Source organism: Lynx canadensis, chromosome D3 (assembly GCF_007474595.2).
Source record: "Lynx canadensis isolate LIC74 chromosome D3, mLynCan4.pri.v2, whole genome shotgun sequence".
Lineage (NCBI taxonomy): Eukaryota > Metazoa > Chordata > Mammalia > Carnivora > Felidae > Lynx > Lynx canadensis.
Window position 1 is genome coordinate 2,352,129 of NC_044314.2, and position 23,040 is coordinate 2,375,168.

The following is a 23,040-nucleotide window of genomic DNA, read 5'->3' on the forward strand; positions in this document are numbered from 1 at the left end:
TGTGAGAAGGAGGCTTCGTGCCCGCCGCTGTTTGTAAGTACCCATCCTGCCACGCTCTGGGCGCAGGGCCCCTGACGGGGTGTGTTATCTGAACAGCCAGCCCGCCCTTACAGAGCCCTTATCTCTCCCTCTCCCCCTCGGCTGGTGTCCGGTCCAGCGAGACCCCTCCCCCCCCCCAGCCCCGGCCCGGCAGAGGACTGCCTGTCAGTGAGACCCCTCCGTCCCTCGGCCTCGGTGCCCCTCCCCACCCTGCCTGTCCCAGTGGGCACCGTCTTCAGTCACCCCCAGCAGCGGGCCCCGCGGGCCTGAACTGCAACAGCGATGACAGGGGGGTGTCTGCTTCAGCTGCGCCCTCGGGAGCCCAGGGCCCTTTGGGACGCGGGAAGCAGGTCCCGTCCCAGAGCTGCCTGGAGGACGCAGGGCGGAGCCTGGAAAGCCCTTCGTGCTGGAACCAGCAGAGGCCCGAGCACCATTTCTCAGGTTGGCACCGCACACCCTAGGTCCTCCCAGCTCGCGGGGGCTGGTGCCCGCCTGCCTCCTTCCCCATCTGGCTGTGCGCCCCGAGGGGGAAACGGCCACCGGGTTTTCTCGGCGCCCGTGCAAACACGACCATGCGACCCCGCAGTGGGGCCCTGAACCCGCACACGGGCTGGGCGAGCCGGGGGCGGGGGGATGGGCACGGGGCCCCAGGGCACACAGGTGCTTGGAGCCGCTGTGGAGGCCACGGGGACATCTGCGAGTCGGGAGAGGAGTGTGGGGTGACGTGCGGGGGGTGGGGGTCGTGGCCGCGGTCTCGAACCCTCGAGTGTTTCCTCGTTCACGCGTCTTGTGCCGCGTTGTGCTTAATTGCACTTTCTGGAGCGCACGCCCCTGGTCTACCGGTGTTTGTGACCCGAGCCGAATCCACCCACCTCCTAACCGGGACGTGTGAGGAAGCAGTCCACCCCTCCAGCCTTTGCAGCTACATTTTCTGCTTTGCGAAGGTCACCGGCAGACTGTCACTGACGAACCGGGGTGAACGTGGGGTTCCGTCCTCGTCCGAGCAAAGACGCAATCACCAAGGTGCAGTTGGCTGGTGCGGAAGAGAAAGAAAACTCAAAATGCATGCCGTCTTGGCCACTGGAAATTATTTAGGTTCATTTGTTTACTTCTCTGGCTGGGGTCATCTGAAGTTCAGTTCTACTCAACGCAAATTACGGAGTGTGTGTCTGCAGCAGGATGGCGTCCTGGGGGTCCGTCCCTGCCCTCCTTGCCCGATGTGTACGCGGGTCGGCGGGAATTGTAACAGGATCTTCTCAGAAATACCAAAGAGAGGGCGAGGCTTGGGTCATCTTTCCCTCACTTGTCAAAAGACCTCTTTCGGTTTTATTCAGCAAAATGGATGTCTGTGTTTTGTTAAGGCTGTGTGGCCATCTTTACACAAAGCGTGACTCTCCCGGAAGTCTCCCGACTTTCCAGACGCTGGAGAGCCCTACGACTGGACCTTCCAAATGCCACCTGTCGCTTTACCGAATAGGGTTCGTTACTCCCTCACACACATCTTCTTTCAAGTACCCATGGATATGAACTTGGGGGCACTGTATCTCCCAAAAATATGCACGGCGGAATGTTATAAATACTTTGAAAAGCATTTTAACCGCCAAGCCGGAAATTTGCAAAGACCCCCGCTGGCATTTGTAAAGTTTCTATAAATCCCTGAAAACCAGCAGAAGCAGCTCGAAATGGAAGAAGGATGCTGTTTCAGTGTGGCCTAAGGGACTCCCCCCCCCCCCCCCCAGCTTTCAGGAAAGTCTGCAGGGTATGACCCCAGGGAGGAGGGGGAGGAGGAGCTGTTTGTGATGCAGAAACAGACATCCAAACGGAAGCCAGGTTCTGGGCTCCTCTGGTCTGAACTTTAAGAAGCTTGGGGTGGGGGTGGGGGTGGGGGTGGGGGGGGGGCTGGGAGTGGGTGAGTCAGGGACCTGGGAGCTGCCTGGGTCTGACTCAGGGCCCTGTGCGCCCTCAGTATTAGCCGGGCTCCCTCACTCTTGCCCTGTTTCCCCGTTTCTGACCCGGAGCCCGAGGGCATGAGGCAGGAAAATTGTAAGTGTGGCACAGGGGCGTGAGGTTTCCACTCCTCCTCCTGACCCCGCACCTCACACTCGGGAATCTGTCTTTCCCGAAGAGAGGATCAGGTTGAACATTTATATTACTGCAGACAGATTTCTCCTAGAATCACCAGCACCTGAACTTGGTTGCCAGACCCCTGGGGTCCATGAGGGCGGCTGGTTGGGGCAGACAGCCGTGAACCCACACATGGCTGGCCCAGGGGACACAGGCTCGCTACAGACTTCCCCCTGCTCCTAACAAATACTGCCGCTCCCTGTGGGCTCCAGGGCAGTGACAGATTCAATTCCCTGGCCCCGAGTCCAAGTCAGGAGGGACACCAGCGTGTCCGCTCTCCCTCCCACCTCCGACCTCCCCACCGCCAGGAGGAGGCCGGGAGCCGGTGGGGGAGAGCCCACCTGCCCATCAAGTCCGTGTGTCCAGGTGACTAATGTGCAAACCGCAGGCTCCCTTCAGGACCAAAAGTGTGACACTGACCAGGGGCCCGCCGCTTGGGTGACCCAGGGTTCTTCGCCCCTCCCACTTGGCCGTTTTCCGGTCTGTTTTGTGTGTGTTCTCTCCTGCCTCCTCTGGGGACACGCCGAGCCCCCACGGAGCCCCTGTTTGTGGTGCCGGGATCCACGCAAAGCTAATGACCTGGGGCTCCCAAAGGCCAGCCCCGGGAACTCAAGGGGAGTCGGTGGGTGGATTCGGGCCCGCAGCTGCGCTTTGGACCTAAGTGGCCAGGCTGAGAAACGGGGGCCTGGAGACGTTATCTCAGGTCCCTCCTGGCGGCCTGGGGGTGGAGGGGGTGGGGTTGGGGTTCAGAGGATTGGCCCCCGGAAAGGTTCCCAGAGAAGCGGTTCGGAGGCGGCCCAAGCCGGCCTCGCCCCGCCGGCACCGACTCTGCGCCCCCGTCCCCGCGCGTCCACGGCCCTCCGCGTGGCCAGGCGGTCCCCGAGCGGTCCCCGAGGCGGTCCGGGCGGCGGGGCGGGGGCGGGGCGGCAGGTGGGCGGGCTCCGCGGGCGGCCGTGTTTACCTGGCTCGCAGGAAGCCGGGGCGGCGGGGGCGGGGGGCGGGGTGCGCTCCGGGCCGCGAGCAGCCGCCGTCAGTCACCGCCGCGCGCCAGCGAGGACGAGCCTGCGGCCCTGGCGGCCCGCGTCTCCCTCCCCGGAAGGCGGCGCCGGCAGCTCCGGGACCCGGCCGCCCCCGAGGGGGACCCGGGCAGCGGAGAGACGGCGTGGGAGCCCGCGGCGCCCCTCGGCCTCGGAGCGGCGAGCGCGCGGTGGGTGATCGCGGCGGGGGCGGGCGGGGCGGCCCAGAGCGGGGACCTGGGGGGGGGGGACGCGGGGCGCGGGGCTCTCCGGGGCAGCGGCGCAGGTGGCGCGCAGGAGGCCGCCCGAGGTCTCCCTGCGAGCTGGTGGGCGCGGGTGTGGACGCCGGTCTACAGCGGCGGGCGCGGGAACCCGACGGGTGGCCGGGTATGGTCTCTGGCGGGGTCCGGCGGCCCCGTCGCGGGAAGAGCGGGCGGCCTGGGGTTGGCGGTGGGGGTGGGGTTCGGGGGTGGGAGGTGACCGAGGTCAAAGGAGGCGGCTCTGGGCGGCGTGGACGCGGGTGCCGGAGGCGGCGAGCTGAAGAGCAGGCTGGGGGGGGGGGGGTCCCTACCCGGTTAAAGTGCCTGCCGATTCCCCGCGTGGAGCCCCGCGGTCGCCCCCGCCCCGCCCCAGACGGACCAAGTTTCCCTTTGATCGCGGGGGGCGGGGACCGGAGACGCCTGGCTTCCGCTTTCTCGGGGCCTGTCCCACCGGGGTCCACCTGCGCCCACCTGCGCTCCTGGCGCCTGGGAGCCGGTGGCGCGCGCGCCCCTCCTGGGCCCGACGCGGGGGGCGGGGGGGCGGTGACCCCCAGGGTGTGTGTGTTGTGCTCTCAGGGCGGTGGCGCCCAGGTGGCCCGGGTCTTGTGGGATGCTGGTGGCGGCGCCTGGTTTCTTTTAGGATCTGCTTTCGCCGCCCCTCTTATCGGAAGGCGGAGTGGAGTTTGCAAAACGTGTACGTTTTTTTGTGGGGGGGGGGATCTCAGTAAGGCTCTGGCAGGAAATAGGCGCGTTCTGGTTCCTGTTCTCTGTTTTCCAGTTGCGACAACCTGAGAGGCAGCCACATGTGTTGCGTCCCTCTCTGCTTGAGGTAGCAGGGGTGTGTGCTGAGGGGTGTCAGCGTGGTTCCGGGGGGGGGGGGCGGCTCATCCGGCCAGGGACACCCACGCTGCTAGAAGGAGGTTTCCAGAGGAAGTGGAGTGTGGGGAGCATCCTACCTGACACCCGTGTATTTGAGATTTTCAGGGGCCAAGGTCAGGGAGACATTTCACAGACCATGGCCTTCAAGTCAGGGACCACCCTGAGAGACATCACTGCCTGGTGTAGAGGTGGGGAGCCTGGGACACAGCGGCTCTTGAAGGGTAAGCCAGGTGGCCCGCACGAGGCGGGCAGCCCAGACAAGGAAGAATGCCCATCAGTAGTTTTTGGTGGGTTTTTTTTTTAATGGAACGAACAAAAACCTGAAGGGAAGGAAACCGGTTAAAAGTTACTGCACAACATCGCTTAACAGTAACTCTCAGGGATGGAACTGTTCTGAAATGACTACTTTTATTAACCTGGGGTCACACAAAAGTATTTGGTTCAAATCCACGGTGAAAATCTTTACCTAAAGTATCACACTCTGCCCCCAGATAAGAAAGTTTGGGAAAAGTCACTTGCTCTGTGATTTGCCTCTGAATCCTCCGTGGTGGTTCTGAACGCTGGGTCTTTCTTGCTGCCTGGTGGCTGATGGCAGTGACTTTGTGCTGAAAACTAGACCGTAGCCTTCCCTGGGATGTTCTGTTGCCACCCGAACTTCTAAATGTCAGTTGAATCATGTGGTCGCCAACAGTCAAGTAAGACGGTGCCACCCCAGGTTTCCACAGCCTGTCCTTTCTAGCCACCACCAACGTGCACCCTCCCCCCTCCCTTCCCCCCTCCCCCCTCCCCCCTCCCCGGGCCCTTGGCACCACAAGTCCTGTTCCCCATTTTCTACAATTTCATCATTTCGAGAATGCTGTAGAAATGGAGTCTCACAATATGCAGCCTTTCTTTTTGACTGGCTTTTTTTTTTTCCACTAAGCGCAATTCTCTTCAGATCTGTCCAAGTTGATTATATATCTGGCGGTCTTTCTGTTTTATTGCTGAGCAGTATTTCATGGTATCGATGGACCACTCTGGATTCTTTGGTTTTCAACCATTCACTCTTTGAAAGGCACGTTGATCAGTTTGGGGTTATTGAGAATAAAATCGCTGTGGCCATCCACGGACAGGTTTTCCTGCGAACATAGTTCTCATGTCTTTGGGATACACGCCTAAGAGGTCAATTGCTAAGTCATATGGTAAGCGCATGTTTAATTTTATGAAAACAAAAACAAAAACAGCTACACTCTTTTCTGGAATAGCTGCACCATTTGCGTCCCACCAGCAAGGGAGGAGTGACCCAGGATGCGCACAACCTTGTGGGCATTCAGCGCCCTTGCTGCTTTTCATTTTAGCTGTGAGAACAGCTAAGGTGTCTAACGTGACGTCCTGATTTTAATTTGCACTTCCCTCCCGGGTAACGATGTTGAAGATTTTCATGAGTGTAACGGCCATCTGCGTATCCCGTCGGTGAACAGCCTGCTCGTGTCTGACGGGCTGTTTGGCCTTGATCGTCCTTAATGTGTTCTAGACGCGGGTCCCGGTGGTTTGCAGTGATTTCCTTTTATGAGTTGTGATGGCGGGGGTGGGTAAGTAAGAATTTTCTGTGAGCCTGACATCCTGGAGGCTTTTCTCCCGTTGTTTTTTCTACGTGTTGCAGTTTTGCATGTTCCGCTGAAGGCTGATTTAATTTCTCCTGAAGCGTGGGGTGCAGGTTGAGGGCTTTTGGTTTTGTTCGGCTGGTTCTGGCCTGAGTGTCTGGTTGTTCCCAGGGTCACCCCCCCCCCAAGGTGCTTTCCTCCTTCGTCAGACTTGTGCGCGTCTGTTTCTGGGTTGTGGGTGTCTGTTCCGTCCGCCAGGACTACACTGTCTGGATTGCTGTCCCGGGGGAGTAAACCTTAACGTCAGGCAGACTGGGTCCTCTCTGCTTTTCTTTATTAAAAGCATGGTGGCCGGGGCGCCTGGGTGGCTCAGTCACTTAAGCGTCCGACTTCGACTCAGGTCATGATCTCGCGGTTCGTGGGTTTGAGTCCCATGTCGGGCTCTGTGCCGACAGCCCGGAGCCGGCTGTGGAGCCTCTGTCCCCCTCTCTCTCTGCCCTTCCCCACCTCGCACGTGAACTCTCTCTTTCTCTCCCTCTCAGAAATAAATAAGCATCAAAATTTTTTGAATTAAAAAATAGAAATCGCGGTGGTTCCTGAGGGCCCTGTGCCTTCCCACGCAAGTGTCACAACAGGCTTGCTTACATCAGAAAACTCTCCGTGGGATTTTGACTTCCTTGTGGCTAATTCACTTTCTTTGAGAGTGAAGGGGTTAACATTTTCCAGAACAAAAGAAGGGAAATGCGGTTTTATTGGTAATAGGCGATGAGCCACGTTGCACGCTTAGTGTTATGGTAGAGATAAATACAAAAAATATACCAAAAGGCAAGTAACAAAGGGGAAAGAGCGTGGGGAGACGGGGCTGAGAGGCAGAGAGCAGGGCAGGGGCCGAGAGAGGCTTTCTCAGTGCCTGAGGGCCTAGTTCTTGGCCACACCCCCCCCCCCACACACACGCAGAGACACGTACACCCACACACTTCTCCACACACACAACCTGACACGCACACCCCCACCTGCTTGCACCTGGATTCCGTGTGCTGGCCGATGTTGGGGACACTCCCCCATGGGTACAGAAGAGCTGCCACTCTGTCCCCAAAGGTTATTTTAAATAAGGGTTAGTCCTCTGAACCTCTCGGCCCAGGAGTTTCTGTTTATGTGACACCTGTTCTTGGATACAGACATACATCTTCAGGACATCCGTAAAACCCATTCAAAGGCCTAACTAAGCTCCCCCTCCCCCAGTCAGACGTGTTTTCTGGAAGGACACCGACGGACTAATGGTGGACTCTGCAGGAAGGCTGCGTGTCCCTGGCGCCCAGTGGGGAAGCCTGGCAGTGCTCCTTCTCAGTCCCTCAGCCAGCCGTCGAATCCCCAGCAGGCCCCCTCCCGGCCACCCCCTAGCGGCACCAGCAGGCCCAAGGGCTCAACCCCGCCCCGTGCCAGGCCGGCCACACGAGCGCCTGGGGACCGCTCAGAAACCAGAGGCCTTTGCAGAACAGCTCTTCTTGGGAGGAAAGAAGCCGATAGGAAAACACTCACTTTTTTCACGTGCGGGAGCATGAGAAGCTCTCTCCTGATGGGGGTAAGACACAGCACAGCAAAACCGACCCCGACTTTGAAAAGGGGTCAGCGGCTCGCAGATGATGACCGAGCGGGTGACACCTTTCAGAGTGTGAGGGGGTTTCTCTGAGGCCCGTAGCCACAGCCTTCTTACAGGAAATGAGCTTCTGCTCAGAGCCCCTTGGCTGTTCTTCTTGAGGATGAAGTGCTTCTCTTTGCTACGTGTTGTACAGTTTATTTTTTTTAATTTTTTTTTTAACGTTTATTTATTTTTGAGACAGAGAGAGACAGAGCATGAACAGGGGAGGAGCAGAGAGAGAGGGAGACACAGAATCTGAAAAGAGGCTCCAGGCTCCGAGCTGTCAGCACAGAGCCCGACGTGGGGCTCGAACTCACGGACCGTGAGATCATGACCTGAGCCGAAGTCGGACGCTTAACCGACCGAGCCACCCAGGCGCCCCTTGTACAGTTTAAAACACAGCGATAGTCACAAGAGCCGTTCAGTATTTCATTAAGTGCAGCGGTTTTCAGCAGCACACGGATTGTGATTTATGCCATAACGAAGGCTTCGGGTTGGTTTATATATCTCCCCTGTTTTAAAACCGCCCAGAAAGGGGCGCCTGGGTGGCTCAGTGGGTTAAGGGTCCCACTTAGGCTCAGGTCATGATCTCACGGCTCGTGGGTTCGAGCCCCGCGTCGGCTCTGTGCTGACAGCTCGGAGCCTGAAGCCCGCTTCGGATTCTGTGCCTCCCTCTCTCCCTGCCCCTCCCCCACTCTCTCTCTCTCTCTCTCTCTCTCTCTCTCTCTCTCAGAAATAAACAAACGTTAAAAATTTTTTTTTTTAATTTTTAAAATTTTTTAAATTAAAAAAAAAAATTAAAAAAAAAAACGCCCAGACAACCGCGAGGGCTGCTGATGCTCCTGTACGTAGACGTGACGGGATTGTACTTGCTTGCGGGTTTCCTTGTGATCGGTGGTCAGCATCTGGTGACCGTGCGCTCTGAGTATTCGGCAGCTGGGCCCTCACTCATCACGGCGCCACGTCTCCCCACCCCCCCTCCCGCCCAGCGTGGGGCCCACTGCCAGTGCTGCCCCCCCGGGGACCCGGCCCCGCGTCTCCACCACCCAGCGGCCTGGGGCCTGGGGAGACCCGGCTCCGCGGGAGCAGTGCACCTCACTGCACCCCGTTGCGTGAGATTCGTGTCTCAGAGAATGACTCCTCTTTGCTGCAGTGCAGTCGGGTGACGGTTTGTTTTTGTCGGAGAGGGTGACGAGTGTGGCCGTGCCGGTGGTTTTGTTTTAAAGTTTATTTGGAGAGGGAGAGAGAGAGAAGGAGTGATCGTCTGTGAGCAAGCGGGGGCAGGGCAGAGAGGGGAGCGAGGCGGAGCGCCAAGCAGACTCCCAGCTGTCCGCACAGACCCTGACGTGGGGCTTGATCCCACGAACCGTGAGATCGTGGCCTGAGACGAAATCAAGAGTTGGACCCTTAACCGACTGAGCCCCCTGCCCTCCCCCGGGCGCCCCCGCGGCCCCAGTGTTTTAAGTAAGGGTGGGAAAGGCGGGGCTCCCGAGGGCCTTGTCGCCACTCGCTGGCCTTCCTGCACAAGTGCCGTCCCCGCCTTGTGGGGTCGGGTGCCGTGGGATCTCCCCCACCCCAGCCACGTCCTGCCCGCCCCTCCAGGGACAACGTCGGTCCCTGCCGGCGGGAGCCGAGAGCCGGGCAGATGCTCCTCCGGCAAAGACCTCGCAGACACACGAGGCCACCGCCTCCCCAACCAGCAGCCGAAACAGAGAGGAAGGACTCACGCAGGCACAGTTCTTCCTTATCCGGGGTCCCGTGGAAACCTGGAGGTGAAGCTCGCACACAGCGAACCCCCCCCCCCCCCCCGCCTCTGTGTAGATTGCCAGGGGGCGCAGAATCGGCTTGGTGGCCGGCTGGCGGGGAGCCCGCGGGCCCCGTGTCTTCTCACGAGGCTGCTGGGACAGGGTTAGGTCAGCCAACCACCTGCGCACATTTCATCCAGATTCCTGTGGAATGCAGAGTCCCGGGCCCCCGTTTCCGCCACACCACCCATAGCTTGGGGATCGGGCGCAGGAGTGTGTGTTCTCGTAAGGTCCCCAGGAGACTCCGAGGAGCCTGCTCTAAGGGAAGGAAGGAGCCGTGCCCAGTCTACACGGGGTTATCCGAGTGTACATGCGTGTGTTCACACACGTTTTCATAAGGGCACTGAAATCCGTGTGTTTCACTAGTTGAGTGACTTTGCCTCAGAAAGAGGGACCCGTGGGAAATAAATTCTATGCTTCCGTGTTTTTATCTGTGTCTTGTTTGTTACTTTCTCCGTATTTGGAGAATAGCTTTTATTTCCTGTCTAGTGAGCCCTGGCGCCTCTGAAGAGGAGTATTTACGGGTGCCCCTGTTCTCATCCAGATGCCTGGACACCTGAAGCCTAACATTTTTGCGAAACTCGCTCTAAAAGCAAACACTGCGAGCTGTGTTGCAGGCTTCCCAAATGCAGCGAATGCATGATTAATCTTTTAAAACCCGTTGACCATGCTCCGCACTGCGTTCCCAGGTCCACCAAGATAAGACGGGTGTGGTTCTTGGCCCGAGAGGCTTCTCCGTATTACTGGGGGGTTAGATGCACACAGACAGGTTTCCCAGGGCAAAACGTCTGCCCACGGCCCCGCGCTGCACACAGACAGCCACGCCGCGGGACTGCTGGTGAGCGGGACCCCCGGGAGAGGGAGGGAGACAAGGCCGCCTTCCCCAACAGCACTGCGCAGTGAGGGGGACTCTGCCCTGCACCCAGGTCCCTCCCAGGCCTCCTGCTCCCCCAGCAGCCCCGCACCGTTCCCTGGGGTGGCCTGTCTGGCCGCTCTGGAAGTCCTGCTTCCTCACAGGCCCTCTCGTCCCCGGGGCCCTTGTCTCGCTGTGTTTCCAGGGTGTCCACCTTCCCCGCTCAGCTTTTAGCAGCGGTGGCTCTTGTCCGTGGTTTGGTAGCGTTTTGCCGATGAGGGATGGGTGTTGGCTCCCGCCTGTGCGTTCTGGGAAACCTCCACGTACGTCTACTGGCCTGGGTGTCATTTCACAGCGTGTGGGGCTCGTGCTTGCCGCATCCACGGAGGGACGGGCTCTGCTGATTCTGATCATCACCAAACAGCTGACACAGCAGGGTCCGGATTGTGCAGGAGTACGCCCAGTCCTAAGGTTGACTCAGCTTACTGTCCTGCCTTAAGAGACCAGAAGAATTTAAGCAGGAGTTTAATAGAATTAGGAAGTAGTGGTGTGTGTGTGCTTGTGTGTGCGTATGTGCACGCGTGGCCGTGAGGGTGCTGTGGTTGTTTTCATTCTGGTTCCTTGGTGTCTGAAAATGTAATAACCTTGGACTAGCTGGGACCGAGGGTGCCTGAGTGTCAGCAGCAGCTGCCCTGTCCTTCCTAGAAATATGAAGACGATCGATGACACTTCAGAGACGGCGTAATGCATCCGTAGCTTCCGCTCGTCGCTGTGTGTTGCTGTCTGAAAGGCGGTGTGGTTCCAAACGGGAGATGGTGGCTCTTTTATTCTCTCGTCGTTTGCGTATGTCCAGACTCACTTTGGAAGAGAGAGGGATTTAGACCAGATGCTGGAAGCTGACCTTACTCATTTCAGGCTGCTGGTGGGAACTTGCTCTGTGAAGCAGGGTGTGAAAATGCACTGAAAATGCAGTGCAAGGTCACGGTCGAAACCACATTAGGGAACCGTCCTAACACCATCTATAAACTCGGGTCCGTAGATCTGCCTTTACAGGGGATTAGCAACACCCAAGTGAGTGTGCTGTAGGAAAAGGGCGTTTTAATGGGAGAGTACATTAGAACCGGGACAAACTTCAAACCCCTCCAAAAGTAAAAACGCAACTGAATTTGCTCATGAAGAAAGAGACGGTCGCTGGTGGTGCCTTTGCACGAGCTACCGTGATCCGGTCACCTCAGACCTTGCGTCTCCGCGATGTGACTCCATTTGCTCTCGTGACGTGGGCTCCAAGAGGAATTTGAGGAAGGCACCCCGGGCTCAACCAGGGTTTGTCCCTGACCTCCTCCAGTGGAGTGACACTTAATGACCGTGACACCTGTCATCGGGTGGGGTCCCGGGCGTGGTTGCTCTGGGCTCCCTGACTGATCACAGACATCTGATGGTGTCTGGTGGAGGCCAGGGGAGGGCAGACGTGAAAACGTGCGGACAGGGAAGCCCAGGCCCCACGCCGTGCCTACAGTGAGGTCTTGGGACAGCCTCAGCTGTGGGCCTGGCTCGCGCACCAGTGGTCCCTGCTGGGCTCCTCTGCCCCTGCAACCCGGCTGGTGGCCAGATAACCAGGCTGCCCTCCACCTGGTGGCCAGTCGCCGTGCCGGATGCTGCTTGGATTCACCTGGCTTCGGGTGCTTCTATTTAACGACATTTGGGCGAAGTTTTATTAGAATATAATGTCTGCCTTAGCACCCTGAAAGGGTAATTAACTCACGTAAGAACGCTCGCCCCTCGACATCTATTACACACTGTAGTATGTTTCCACGTGGTGTCACCCAGGCCTGTCGTAACCAGTGACTGGTGAGCTGAGCACAGGTGCGGCTTTATGTGACCCTGGGGCCACCTTGTCTTCTGAAGGGCTGCATCCCACGTCTGTGCTGGATCACCTCCCGGACCCATAGGAGCCCGTGTTTGCCCTTGACCGTGGGCACCTGCACACAGCGTGTGGGGGAGGCTGCTGGTCCGGGGCTTCCACACCCTCCACCACATCTGCTCCTCTGGTCCCCATGTGACCAAGCGTCAGAGGGCTCCGTGCGGAGCTGAGGGCGGGGCCTGCGACTCTGGCCACCGCCCTGTGTGCTCGGCACCCCAACCAGCGTGTGGACCCACGCTTCCTTTCTGGTTCCGTCTGAGCAAGGGCTTCCGTTTTCAGAGGGCTCTGCCCCGAGACGGCCCTTCAGTGCCCCTGGATCCGAAACTCCTCCCCTGCCGGTGCACCAGGCTGGACGGACCTCCCGGCCGCTCCTACCCCCCCCGGCCTCCCCACGGTTCACAGGTTGCTCTGGTTCCGTGGGATGCCACAGACCGACGACGGGTCTCCAAACACACGTGTGCCGTGTGTGTGTGTCTGTGTGTGTGTGTGCACGTGTAAGTGGGCATGTGCACGTGTGATTGAGAGGGGACAGCTTCGAGTGCCTACGACGTCCTGGTCACCGTTGTGGTGCTGGGAAGGTAGCAGTGTGCCTCTGAAACTGGTCTCCCACAGCCTGTGGGGTTTTCTTTCCCAGGCGGACCCTGTCTCGCTCTAGAAGGGTCTCAGGCACAAGTAGGTTAGGTGAGGTCTGAGGATCTGCCTTCAAAGTGACCGGCAGGACAACATGTCTGTGTCCTCCTACCGCCCCAGATCTCAGAAGAGGGAGAGACACAGCACAGACGCACCGTGCATGGGCGTGCACGGGCGAGTACACGCTCGTGTGGGCACGTGACGCAGGCCAGCTCTTTTCGCCCTGCTCCTCCGATGCTCCTTCTGGCACCGAGCACCAAGGAGACGCTCGCGTCGTGAGTTTTCATAGCATCTCCTCCTGGACTTGGCCTCTGGCTTCAGGAAGCCAGCTGTCGTCAGCAGTCGGACACAGCGTGGGCGGCTTTGCCTAAACCTTGTCAGGAAACGCTCCAGTTGTAAAGACAGAGGGAGTGCGAAGTCTGTGCTCAGCCCTGGTGGAATCTGAACGCCATGAGCGGCTGCCGAGTCTGGAGCCAGCCTTGTCCAGCCCCTTGTTTCTCCAGAAACACAGCAAACGGGGCCCAGAGAGACCAGGGGGCCCGTCCACGGCCGCCTCACTGCCACGGGCAGGTGGTATTAGAATCCGGGTTTTCTGCCCCAAGCCTGTTTTCTCCCACACGTCCTGCTCCTTTGCTCTTTCAAGTGAGCTAGTTCCCCTCTGCCTTTGGATGTCCCCGCCCTTCATCTGAATCTGGGATGCGGGTCAAGTAAGAAATGCTGCGGTTTGTACGGAGTATGAAGGGTTAAGACCCCTCATGATAGTATTATAGCAGTTCACCAGGGAAGCACTTTATAGCCTACAAAAGGCCATCCCAGATGATCTTGATTTTGATGGAACAAGAAAATCATAAGGCCTCAACCTGGTAGTAATAAATCAGTGCCTTCTGAAAGGATATTGATCTTCCTACGCCTTCAAGGTACCACTTAGAAACCAAATGCTGCGCAGAAACTGCTTCAAAAGCTCAAGTTCAAAATGCAAGCTTCCGGCAATCTTGTGTTCACAATATGCTTCCTGCACTCTTGATTGCCTGTTATGTAATTATTCCTTTATTTTTTTTAAGTTTATTTCTTTTTGAGAGAGACAGCATGAGTGGGTGAGGGGCAGAGGGAGAGGGAGACACGAATCTGAAGCAGGCTCCTGGCTGTCGGCACAGAGCCCAAGGCGGGACTCAAACCCACGAACCTGGAGATCGTGACCTGAGCTGAAACCAAGAGTCAGAGACTCAACTGACTGAGCCCCCCAGGCGCCCCTGTAATTATTCCTTTAAGTGCCGTTTTTCAGGAACAGCTTGAAAAGAGACTTCATTGCATGATGTGGTCGTGTCAAGCTTCATTATTTACCGTTGCTTTGCGGTGGTTTTTAGGCAGAAGGAGGTGAGGAAGGAAGGCTTTGTGAAGTTGTAGCTAATGTGTTTTGTACCAGGAGAGCATACGTTAAAAGGCCTGAAATGGAGGAAGAGGGGCCCCCTCTGACCTTTGGATGGAGCTTTGGTCCTTAATGAAGCCAAGACTCAATGCATGGAGAAATCCTTTCTCAGAGGAAATTGGGGGCCGTGCCCAGGTGCCCGGGTCCATTCGAGGCCGAGCTTGAGCCGGAACTCAGGGACCGTCAGAGGCTCATCTTCTGTAAACCGGGAGCTCAGTTAGAGCCCCCCCTCAGTGCAGGGGGGGGAACACAAAGAAGCCACACCGTTGACACGTCCATCTAGCACCTGTCACGTCGTCACCCCGTCATGACGGCTGCTGTCGGCCTCCTGGATCCAAACCCACAGCCCCGTCGCTGCGTCCTGCTCTCCCGCGACGCGTCTTCCCGCCATTTCTATAAATACGATTACCACTCTGCAGCATCCTGGATCTCTCCATTGCGTCTCGAGAAGTGCAGACTCACCCAGTAACTTGTGGCACGCCCGGGTGAGCCTCGGGCCCACTAGACGGCTCCGAGCCGGGTCTCCTGCAGGCCATGGTGGGTTGGTGACCAGGCATAGCATTCTTTTCCCTGATTGCAATCTGGAAGGTTCTGGAAAGAAGTCACTCAGTACTGTGCTGCGTGCCTGTGTGAAGGTGCCAGTGAGATCTGCTGTCTCTGCGGGACCACTTAGGAGTTGGTGATTTGGATCTGGAGGTTTTAGATCAACAGTTCTAGGATCCGAAACACAGCTTTATCTTAGCTAAGACTCAGACTATGCTCTTTTGGCCCCAGGCCACACAGAAACCTACTGCCCGAGCAGGCGCATTTCCTCCCTGTGCTTAATGATCATGAGCCATCATGCCTCATGTCAAGGAATGCATGAGTCGTCGTGGAGGTGGGTTGAGATGCACTGAGTCGAACACACACCGTTCTGTCGTTTGATCACTGGCCTGGCCTCTGAGCAATGCCCAGAGCGTCTGAGTTTCTTCTCACTGCCGCTGACAGTGCCCCGGGTCACGAGGCACCCCCGGATCTCTGGTGACCGGGCAGGTGTGGCTGATGGCCGGCGCCCTGGGCCGTGTGGCCTAACACCCCTGTGATGATGTCGCACACATGACTCCCCGCGGGGGCCGAGGAGGGGGACGCCCGTGGGCCGGTCCCGGAAGGCAAGGCCCCTGCGGGGGTGGATTATCCTCTGACCCAGGGTTTGTATCTTCAGTGCCTGTAAAATATTAACCAGTTGTTTCCAAGCACCTCCGGGAAGTAACATTCACCGTCCCAGGTTTTACGCGTTTGGAGCCATGTGGGCCAGAACCCTCAGCGCCAGGCGGGGAGCGTCTGCAAGAAAGGGCATGCCCTGCCCACCCCTGTTACTCGGGCTCTAGATACCTCCGCTCTGAACCCCCGCCTGCCTCGTCCCGGTGCTGGGCCCCTGGCTGGGACAGCTTGTGTGCTGCCTGCCTGACACAGAGCCTCACAGGGGCAGCGAGGCCCAGCATTCGCTTGTGGTGACGGAGTCAGGCCAGCGGTGCTGCGGGGTCTCCAGACTTCCCACCTGCCGGGGGAAGGGGGTGCCCCGATCCGATCCTCTCCCCACGCGTCGGCAAGGCCCGTCTCAACGTGACTTGTGATATGGAGCAAGGCCAGCTTCCTACCGCCTGTTTGTGCACGGAGACTTTTTTCTCTGTGCGCAGCAGCAGGCCAGGGAGGGGCCTCGTGGGGCGAGACCCAGTCATCAGCCAGGAGGGGAGGGGGAAGGGGGTCCGGACCGCTGAGGACTCTCCCTCCAGTGACACGAAATGGGAGAAAACGGGGGCGTCACCGGGCCATTCCAAGGCCCGCGTGCCGTTGAGTCGGAAACTCAAACCGAGCCCGGTCAGCCTCCCTCGGCCTCCCTGCCTCCTTTCTCCTGGGGCCTGTGTGTTCGCACGCACACCAGCGTCCAGACGCCTGCTCTCACCTCTGCTGTACGAATCGTTCAAGTGCTTGCCCCGGACATTGCTTCAGACTCCCCGTTCTCACCTCGGCTCCCGTAAGCTTTCCCGCGGTTGACGAGCACATCACCTGCTGTTCGCTGCCGGACCCCCACGCCCGCCTTGAGGTCTAGCCCGCGAGTGGCCTTCGGAAGTGCTCTTGGCGTCCTCCCTACCTCGTTTCCCAACGTGCTGGAAAGAACCCCCAACTTCCAGATGCCCCCTGTGTTCACCTCCCCGTGCTGCTCACGCCGCAGATCTGCACGCGCCCGTTTGCCGTGACGGAGCCTGGTGTGGACGTGCAGAGTGTGGAACAGCCCGGCTCAGCCTCACGCCTTTGTCCCCAGGCTCAAAATTGCGCCACAGAGAGCGCGGCCGCTCCGGCGTGAGCTTGAGGACGCCCAGCCCGGAGCCCGCGTCGCGGCTGCTCACCGGTGCCCGTGGGTCGAATCCGAGGGTTTTGACCGCGGCTTGGTTTCCGAGACGACGGCTCGCAAATCCTTTTCAGCGTCTTTGCCCAGCGCTGTCTACTGCGGAGACAGTCCCGCGTTCCCGCTTCCTGCACGTGTCACGGTGCGGCTGTGTTACCGGAACCTCACAGCCACCTGCTCAGGTGGGTCAGGCAGGTGTCACTGCCCCCTTTACAAGTGGGGGCCGAGGCTGAGGTTAGGTGAGTTGCTCAAGGCCGGGGGGCCAGGTCGCAGCCAACCAGGGGCCCAGACTCCGAGTCTGTCATCCCTCAACGCTGCTTTCATCCTGAACAACGAGCTTCTGAACTTAAGAAGACCCTCCCTTCCTCCCACGTCTCCTTTTGTGAGATGGCTCAAAATCCTTAAAACGCTACCCCTCCTGACTAGGAAACCTTTAGACCTTTCAATTGAAGAAAATCAAAGGAGACCCTGTTTGCTTTGGGTGCATTTCACCAAGGGTGTGTGGCCTTCCCCGGGGTGGACGGGACGGCTGGCGACTCCCTCTTCGTGTTCAGTTCAGATTGACGGACACGTCACGTGTGACTGACGAGCGTTTGGAGCCCCGCTCACCACTGGGGCGGACGGTGTCGGGAAATGCTGGGATCTCTGAGGTTAGCGGTCTCCCCGCACAGGGCAGATACGGCGAGGGTGCTTCCCTTGGGAGGGTCAGCCTGCAGCTCTCCTGGGGGTCCTTCTATCTGTGGTTCGCGATCCCAAAAAGGAAGTGATGATGCCCCTTTGACAGTTTCACAGCCTCCTGTCTTACTACCTTTATTCAGGTTACCCCGTTTCCGGGCTACCCTGACTACACCCTATCAGTCTAAATTCTACAGTTTTCCTCTCCATGTTCAACCCGCGAGTCAGAGGTCAAATAGACCACTTCTGTGCAAATCCACAATCCCCCTCCTACTTTGCATTCTTCTAGAATGTATAGTCAGACCACCTCCAGAATCCAGCAGCACACTCACGAGCACCTGGTGATTCCAATACTCGTGATTGACACGCTCCGTCCCGAGGACCCAGATCCCCGCCCCACGGCAGGTGTCCACAGGGCATCTCCTGGGTACTGGCTACTGGCCCCCAGTAACGAGGTGCGGGGGCCGTTCGGACCCAGGGCCCAGATGAAGTAGGAACCGTAGTAGTGACAGTGAAGTCTGTTGACCTTTTAAAGTCTAGTAAAAAGCAAAAATCCCGTCAATGGTTAACGACAAAGTACATGGACTTGTGAAAACGTTGCCTTCGTGATTTAAAAAATGAAAGAAAGCAGAAGTTCCCAGCCCGGTGGGATTTTACATCCTGCTGCTGTAAGTACATGTTAATGCTCCTCTCGGCTGGCAATGACTCTCAGGGATCCTAGGGGGTAGATTTTAGCAAATTCACTGTGGGCTCTACGTCTGGACCCGTCTCTGGTCAGTGCAGACCCCAGCCCGTCCCTCCCGGCACCCCCAGTGCCCTGCCACTGCACTTCTTACTGGCCCCGCCCACACTCCCGCAAGTGCACCCCGGACGGGGAAAACATTGCTCTGAAACAGCACACGTGAACAGTCGCACCCGGGACCGATGACGAAGGCACATCGCCCTCTGGCTCGACACTGATCACGAAGCAATTATTTATTTAAAAAAAATGTTATTACAGGAAAGTTGAACTTTTCCAGTTAAGACATGTGTGGAAGATAGGCTCTTTGGGGTCCTAATTAACTCCCTGTCTGTCTCACTCTGCATTTGGCACCTTATGTGACATACCAGCCATTCTGTAAGAGGGGGAGAGGGCGGTTCTCTTCCTGATGTCTGGTCAGGGCCGTGGCTGTCGGTCCATCGCGTTACTGAACCCTCCACAGCACGGTGCTACAGGTGTCCGATCCCAAGGGAAAACCAGAAGCCGAGAGAGATCAAACTTGCGAAGGAAGCTCTACAGATAGCAACTATTGGCAGGCAGGGAATTAAAACCCAAATAGTTTCTCACGTGTACTTCTCACCAGTTATTCTTGTAAGATACCCGGTAGGGATTTAAGAAAGCCTCTGCCCTTCCCGTTGTTAAACGTGTGTACCCCGCCCCCCATACAGGTGTTTAAAGGAATGGGTTCCTGCAAGTTCGTATTGTTTTCAAGGCTACTTGCTAGAGTAAGGTCTTACTTTTGTTGCACCAATTAATAATTTAGAAATGTACGATGCTTAGACCTACTGCAATGGTTTATTCCACATAAGACATATTTATAATATGTTAAAACAATTCCTAGTTTTACTGAAAATACTTTCCTAAAAGCACGGTACCCTCAAATCTAGATTCAGTCTTCTGAACTTCACTTTCTCAGCTGTGAAATGGGAACAAAGCTTACAGGGCTCTTCCTGTAATTGCGTAACCTACAAGGCGGATGCCTTGAGCCCAAAGGCACCGTGAGGGACAGTAGCAGACCAGCTCCCCACGTCACCCTGACCCCGCACCGCCGCTCCCAGCTTCGCGGGCAGCTCCAGCTCAGTCCCCGCATTCTGGGAGGTTTGGGCGCACGTAAGAGGGTCTGGGTGATTTCTGGGAAGACCGGTATCGAGACCTTCTCTGTGTCACAATAACGTTAGCCCGTTGCCTGTAAAAACGCACGTGGCGGTGCCTCAGACACAGCCAGTTAGCGTTTCCGTTTCTGAAGGCTCTTCCGTAGGGGAACCACTGTCTCTGGAGTCCCCTGCTCGCGGTCTCCTTTGTCGCTTGCGTGGTGACTACAGTCTCGAACCAGCAGAAGTGCTCAGTTAACTTGCCGTGCTGGGCTGCTCTGTGGTTCGGGGAGCTCTCCTTACGGGCTCCTTGTGTGGTGTCGCTTCCGGGCTTCTCAAGGGCCGCTGCTGTCCCTGCCCCCTTCCCTTCCCTTGACCTTGTCAGCCTGAGGGGATGCCCCCGCCTGTGGGAGCCCCTGGAAAGGCCTCTGCGGTACACACGCAGTCAGCGATGGTGGCTGCACCTGTTTACCCCCCAGCACGTGCTCCCATGCACCTGCTGGGAGGATGGAGGGACGGAGGGACGGAAGCCAGGGTGCCTAGAGCCCCCCACGGGGTGCCTCGTTCTCACCACTGGGCAGTGAGAGGGCTTTTCTCCCCTCCACTTGAAAGGAAGCTGAGGCCCAGAGAGGTGGGGCCAGCTGCCCCACGTCGCCCAGCACAGCCTGCCCTGGAGCCCGGCTCCGACCTGCCGCGTGTGCCCTTCACAGAGTGAGAGCAGCTGGAAGTGTGGTGTCTCCGCCTCCGCATCCCTGCGCACGTCAGCCTCCTGTGCAGGTGCACCCAGACACCCCCTGGAGATTTGGTCCCTGTGGGTGCCTTCAGGGTGGCCCCTGAGGTGCCATGGGTCCCGGCCGCACGAGGGGCGAACTATAAACCACGAAGGCCCAACGGATGGGTTGCTTTCCAGTAAGACTGGATCACTCACGTGTGAGGCTTATGCTCACTTCTAGCTCCCCCTGCCCCCCCCCCAGCTCACACCAGTGTGGGTAAACGTGCGGGCATTATGGAAGGTTCCAGAAACCCCCGGCGCTGACCAGGAGTGTCCTCTGGACCTGGACTTCCCTCTAAGGAGAGGGTGGCAGCCGGCCACAGCCAGAGAGGCCATTCGCCCTCCCCTCCCCCACCTCCCTCTTGTCACTGTTGTACAAGAAGCTTGATGAATTACCCGCGATGCCTCACACTCCGCGGGCTTCCTTGCAGCACCCCACACGTTTGCCAGAATCCTGCTCTCTCGAGTCACTTAATGGCAAAAATGACGTGGCCCAAAGACGCCCTGCCAGTGTCCCACCTGTGTCCACGGCGGGTTCGGGAGGCCCCCGTGGCGGTCGGGCCGCCACCCCATCCTTCTGCGGCGCCCCCTCCCAGCTCTCAACGGCACAGTTCAACCGAAGGAAGCCGGTGCCCGTCACTCGTGGGCGTGCCGTGGTTTGCCCGCGGTCCTACGAGACGCCCCTCAAGCACCACAGGTGCCTTGGAAGGCGTCGGCCCGCGACGAGGCCCTAATCTGAGACGAAGATCGGATGCTGCTTGTCACTCGTATCCCCGGTCTTTCTCTCCCCGCCCAGTTTGCATGTTGCGCATTTAGGGCTGGAATCTGCACGCTCAAAATGATACGTATAAAGTAAGTTCTCCTTCGGTGAATCCGAGAGGCCAGTCAGAGCTACCTGGTTTTTGTACGCCTTCAAAAGTCTCACCCGGACTTGCGTTACTTCCGTCTATCCCGGGTCCGGTGGTCTTGAGCTTTCTGAATATTGATTAAATATTTCGGGAATGGGATTCCCCAGTACAGCCTGAAGTTTTGCTTGGAAGTGTGATGAAGTTTTGATCAGGACAGACCAGCTTGGAAAGAGCATTACTTTTGCAGCTGGGGAGAGATCGATCGGTCACTGGGTTTCAGCCGCGGTGTGTGTGTCGAGGTTAAATCCTTAGAACTTTGTCTTCTGGAAGGACGGAACATCTCTCCGGAGTTGCCCAAATGCCAGCCAGGGCGACGGTGAGGGAGGCGGTGGGCACCAGGGGGTAGGGGCTGGGGAGCAGGGTGCCGGGTTGGAGACCTGCCCCGGTGAGAACACGGAGCATCGCTCGTTACGTTCAGACAGAAGACGACCCCGGAAGTCCAAGTTGTCGACTTCAAGTTACTCCTTTTGCCTGTGTTTCATTTTTTCCCCTTCACCTGTTTCACCCACCCACCCCCCACCTCCCCTCTGGTGCCCATCAGTGTGTTCTCTGTAGAAAGAGTCTGTTTCTTGGTCTGTTTCTCTCTTTTTTTTTTCCTTTGTTGCTTTGTTTTGTTTCTCGAATTCCACACCTGAGTGAAATCATATGGTATTTGTTTTTCTCTGACTGACTTATTTCATTTAGCATAATACTCTCCAGTCCCATCCACATGGTTGCAAATGGCAATATTTCATTCTTTTTTATGGTTAATATTCCACTGTACGTGCGCGCGCACACACACACACACACACACACTACATCTTCTTTATTCATTCATGTATCAATGGACACGTGGGCTATTGTAAATAATGCAGTAAACATGGGGGCTTGTATACCTTCAAAATAGCGTTTTCATATTCTTTGGGTAAATACCCAGTAGTACGATTGCGGGATTATAGAGTAGTTCTATTTTTAAGTTTTTGAGGAACATCCACACTGTTCTCCACAGTGGCTTCACCAGTTTGCATTCCCACCAGCAGTGCAAAAGAGATCCTCTTTCTCTGCATCCTTGCCAACACTTGTTATTTCTTGTTTTGTTTGTTTGTTTTAGCCGTTCTGACAGGTGTGAGGTGATATCTCAATTTGGGTTTGTTTGGTGTTTCCCTGATGATGAGTGACGCTGAGCATCTTTTCATGTGTCTGTTAGCCATCTGGATGTCTTCTTTGGAAAAGTGTCTGTTCATGTCTTCTGCCCATTTCTGCACTGGATTATTTGTTCTTTTGGTGCTGAGTTGTATCACTACTTTACATATTTTAGATACTAACTCTTTGTCAGATATGTCATTTGCAAATGTATTCTATAGGTCGTCTTCTAGTGTTATTGATTCTTTCCTTTGATGTTCAGAAGCTTTTTGTTTTAATGTAGTTCCAAGAGTTTAGTTTTGCTTTTGTTTTCCTTGCCATAGGAGACAAATGTGGTGCTATGGCAGATGTCAGAGAACTTACTGCCTATGTTCTCTTCTAAGATTTGTGTGGTTTCAGGTCTCGCATTTAGGTCTTTAATTCATTTTGAGTTTATGTTTGTGTTGGTGTATGAAAGTGGTCCAGTTTCATTCTTGTGCATCTAGCTGTCCAGTTTTCTCAACACCATTTATCGAAGAGACTGTCTTTTTCCCATTACATATTCTTGCTTCCTTTGTCACGATTAATTGATCATATCATCGTGGTTTATTTCTGGGATCTCTATTCTGTTCCATTGATCTATGTGTCTGTTTTTGTGCCAGTACCATACTGTTTTGTTTACTGCAGCTTTGTGGCGTATCTTGAAATCTGGGATTGTGATACCTTTAGTTTTGTTCTTCTTCTTCAAGATTGCTTTGGCTCTTCAGAGTCTTTTGTGGTTCCATGTAAATTTTAGGATTATTTGTTCTAGTTCTGTGAAAAATGCTTTGGTGTTTTGATAGGGATGACATTCAATGTGTAGATTGCTTTGGGTATCATGGACTTTGAACAATATTTGTTACTGCCTGCGTTTAGTTTTGAGTAGTCAATTCTTATTTCTAAAACAGAGTGGGAGATCCACAAGTGTGTAATGCGTTGTTATTCTGTGTCCTCTCTTCATCTCGCAAGTTCTCAGTATTCAGTTAAAACCCTGCGTGGAATCCAAGAGAAATCAAACCTCAGAGTAACAGCTGCTTCACATCCACATTCAGACCCAGGTCTCCTGGGAGAACACCCACTCACGTTCCCTGACGACTGCGCAGACTCCCAGATGACAAAAACGAGTTCTCCCC

At 56.6% G+C, this 23,040-nt stretch overlaps 1 protein-coding gene across 1 annotated transcript in view; it reads left to right on the forward strand.

The window, feature by feature from the left end:
• The first annotated feature begins 238 nt into the window (after positions 1–238).
• The window catches only part of LOC115528667 (myelin basic protein), a 116,467-nt gene continuing 93,665 nt past the window's right edge, over positions 239–23,040 (forward strand). The window contains 1 exon segment of the mRNA XM_030336957.1: positions 239–480. Within this exon segment, the coding sequence (XP_030192817.1) occupies positions 322–480 (159 nt within the window). The 5' untranslated portion in view covers positions 239–321.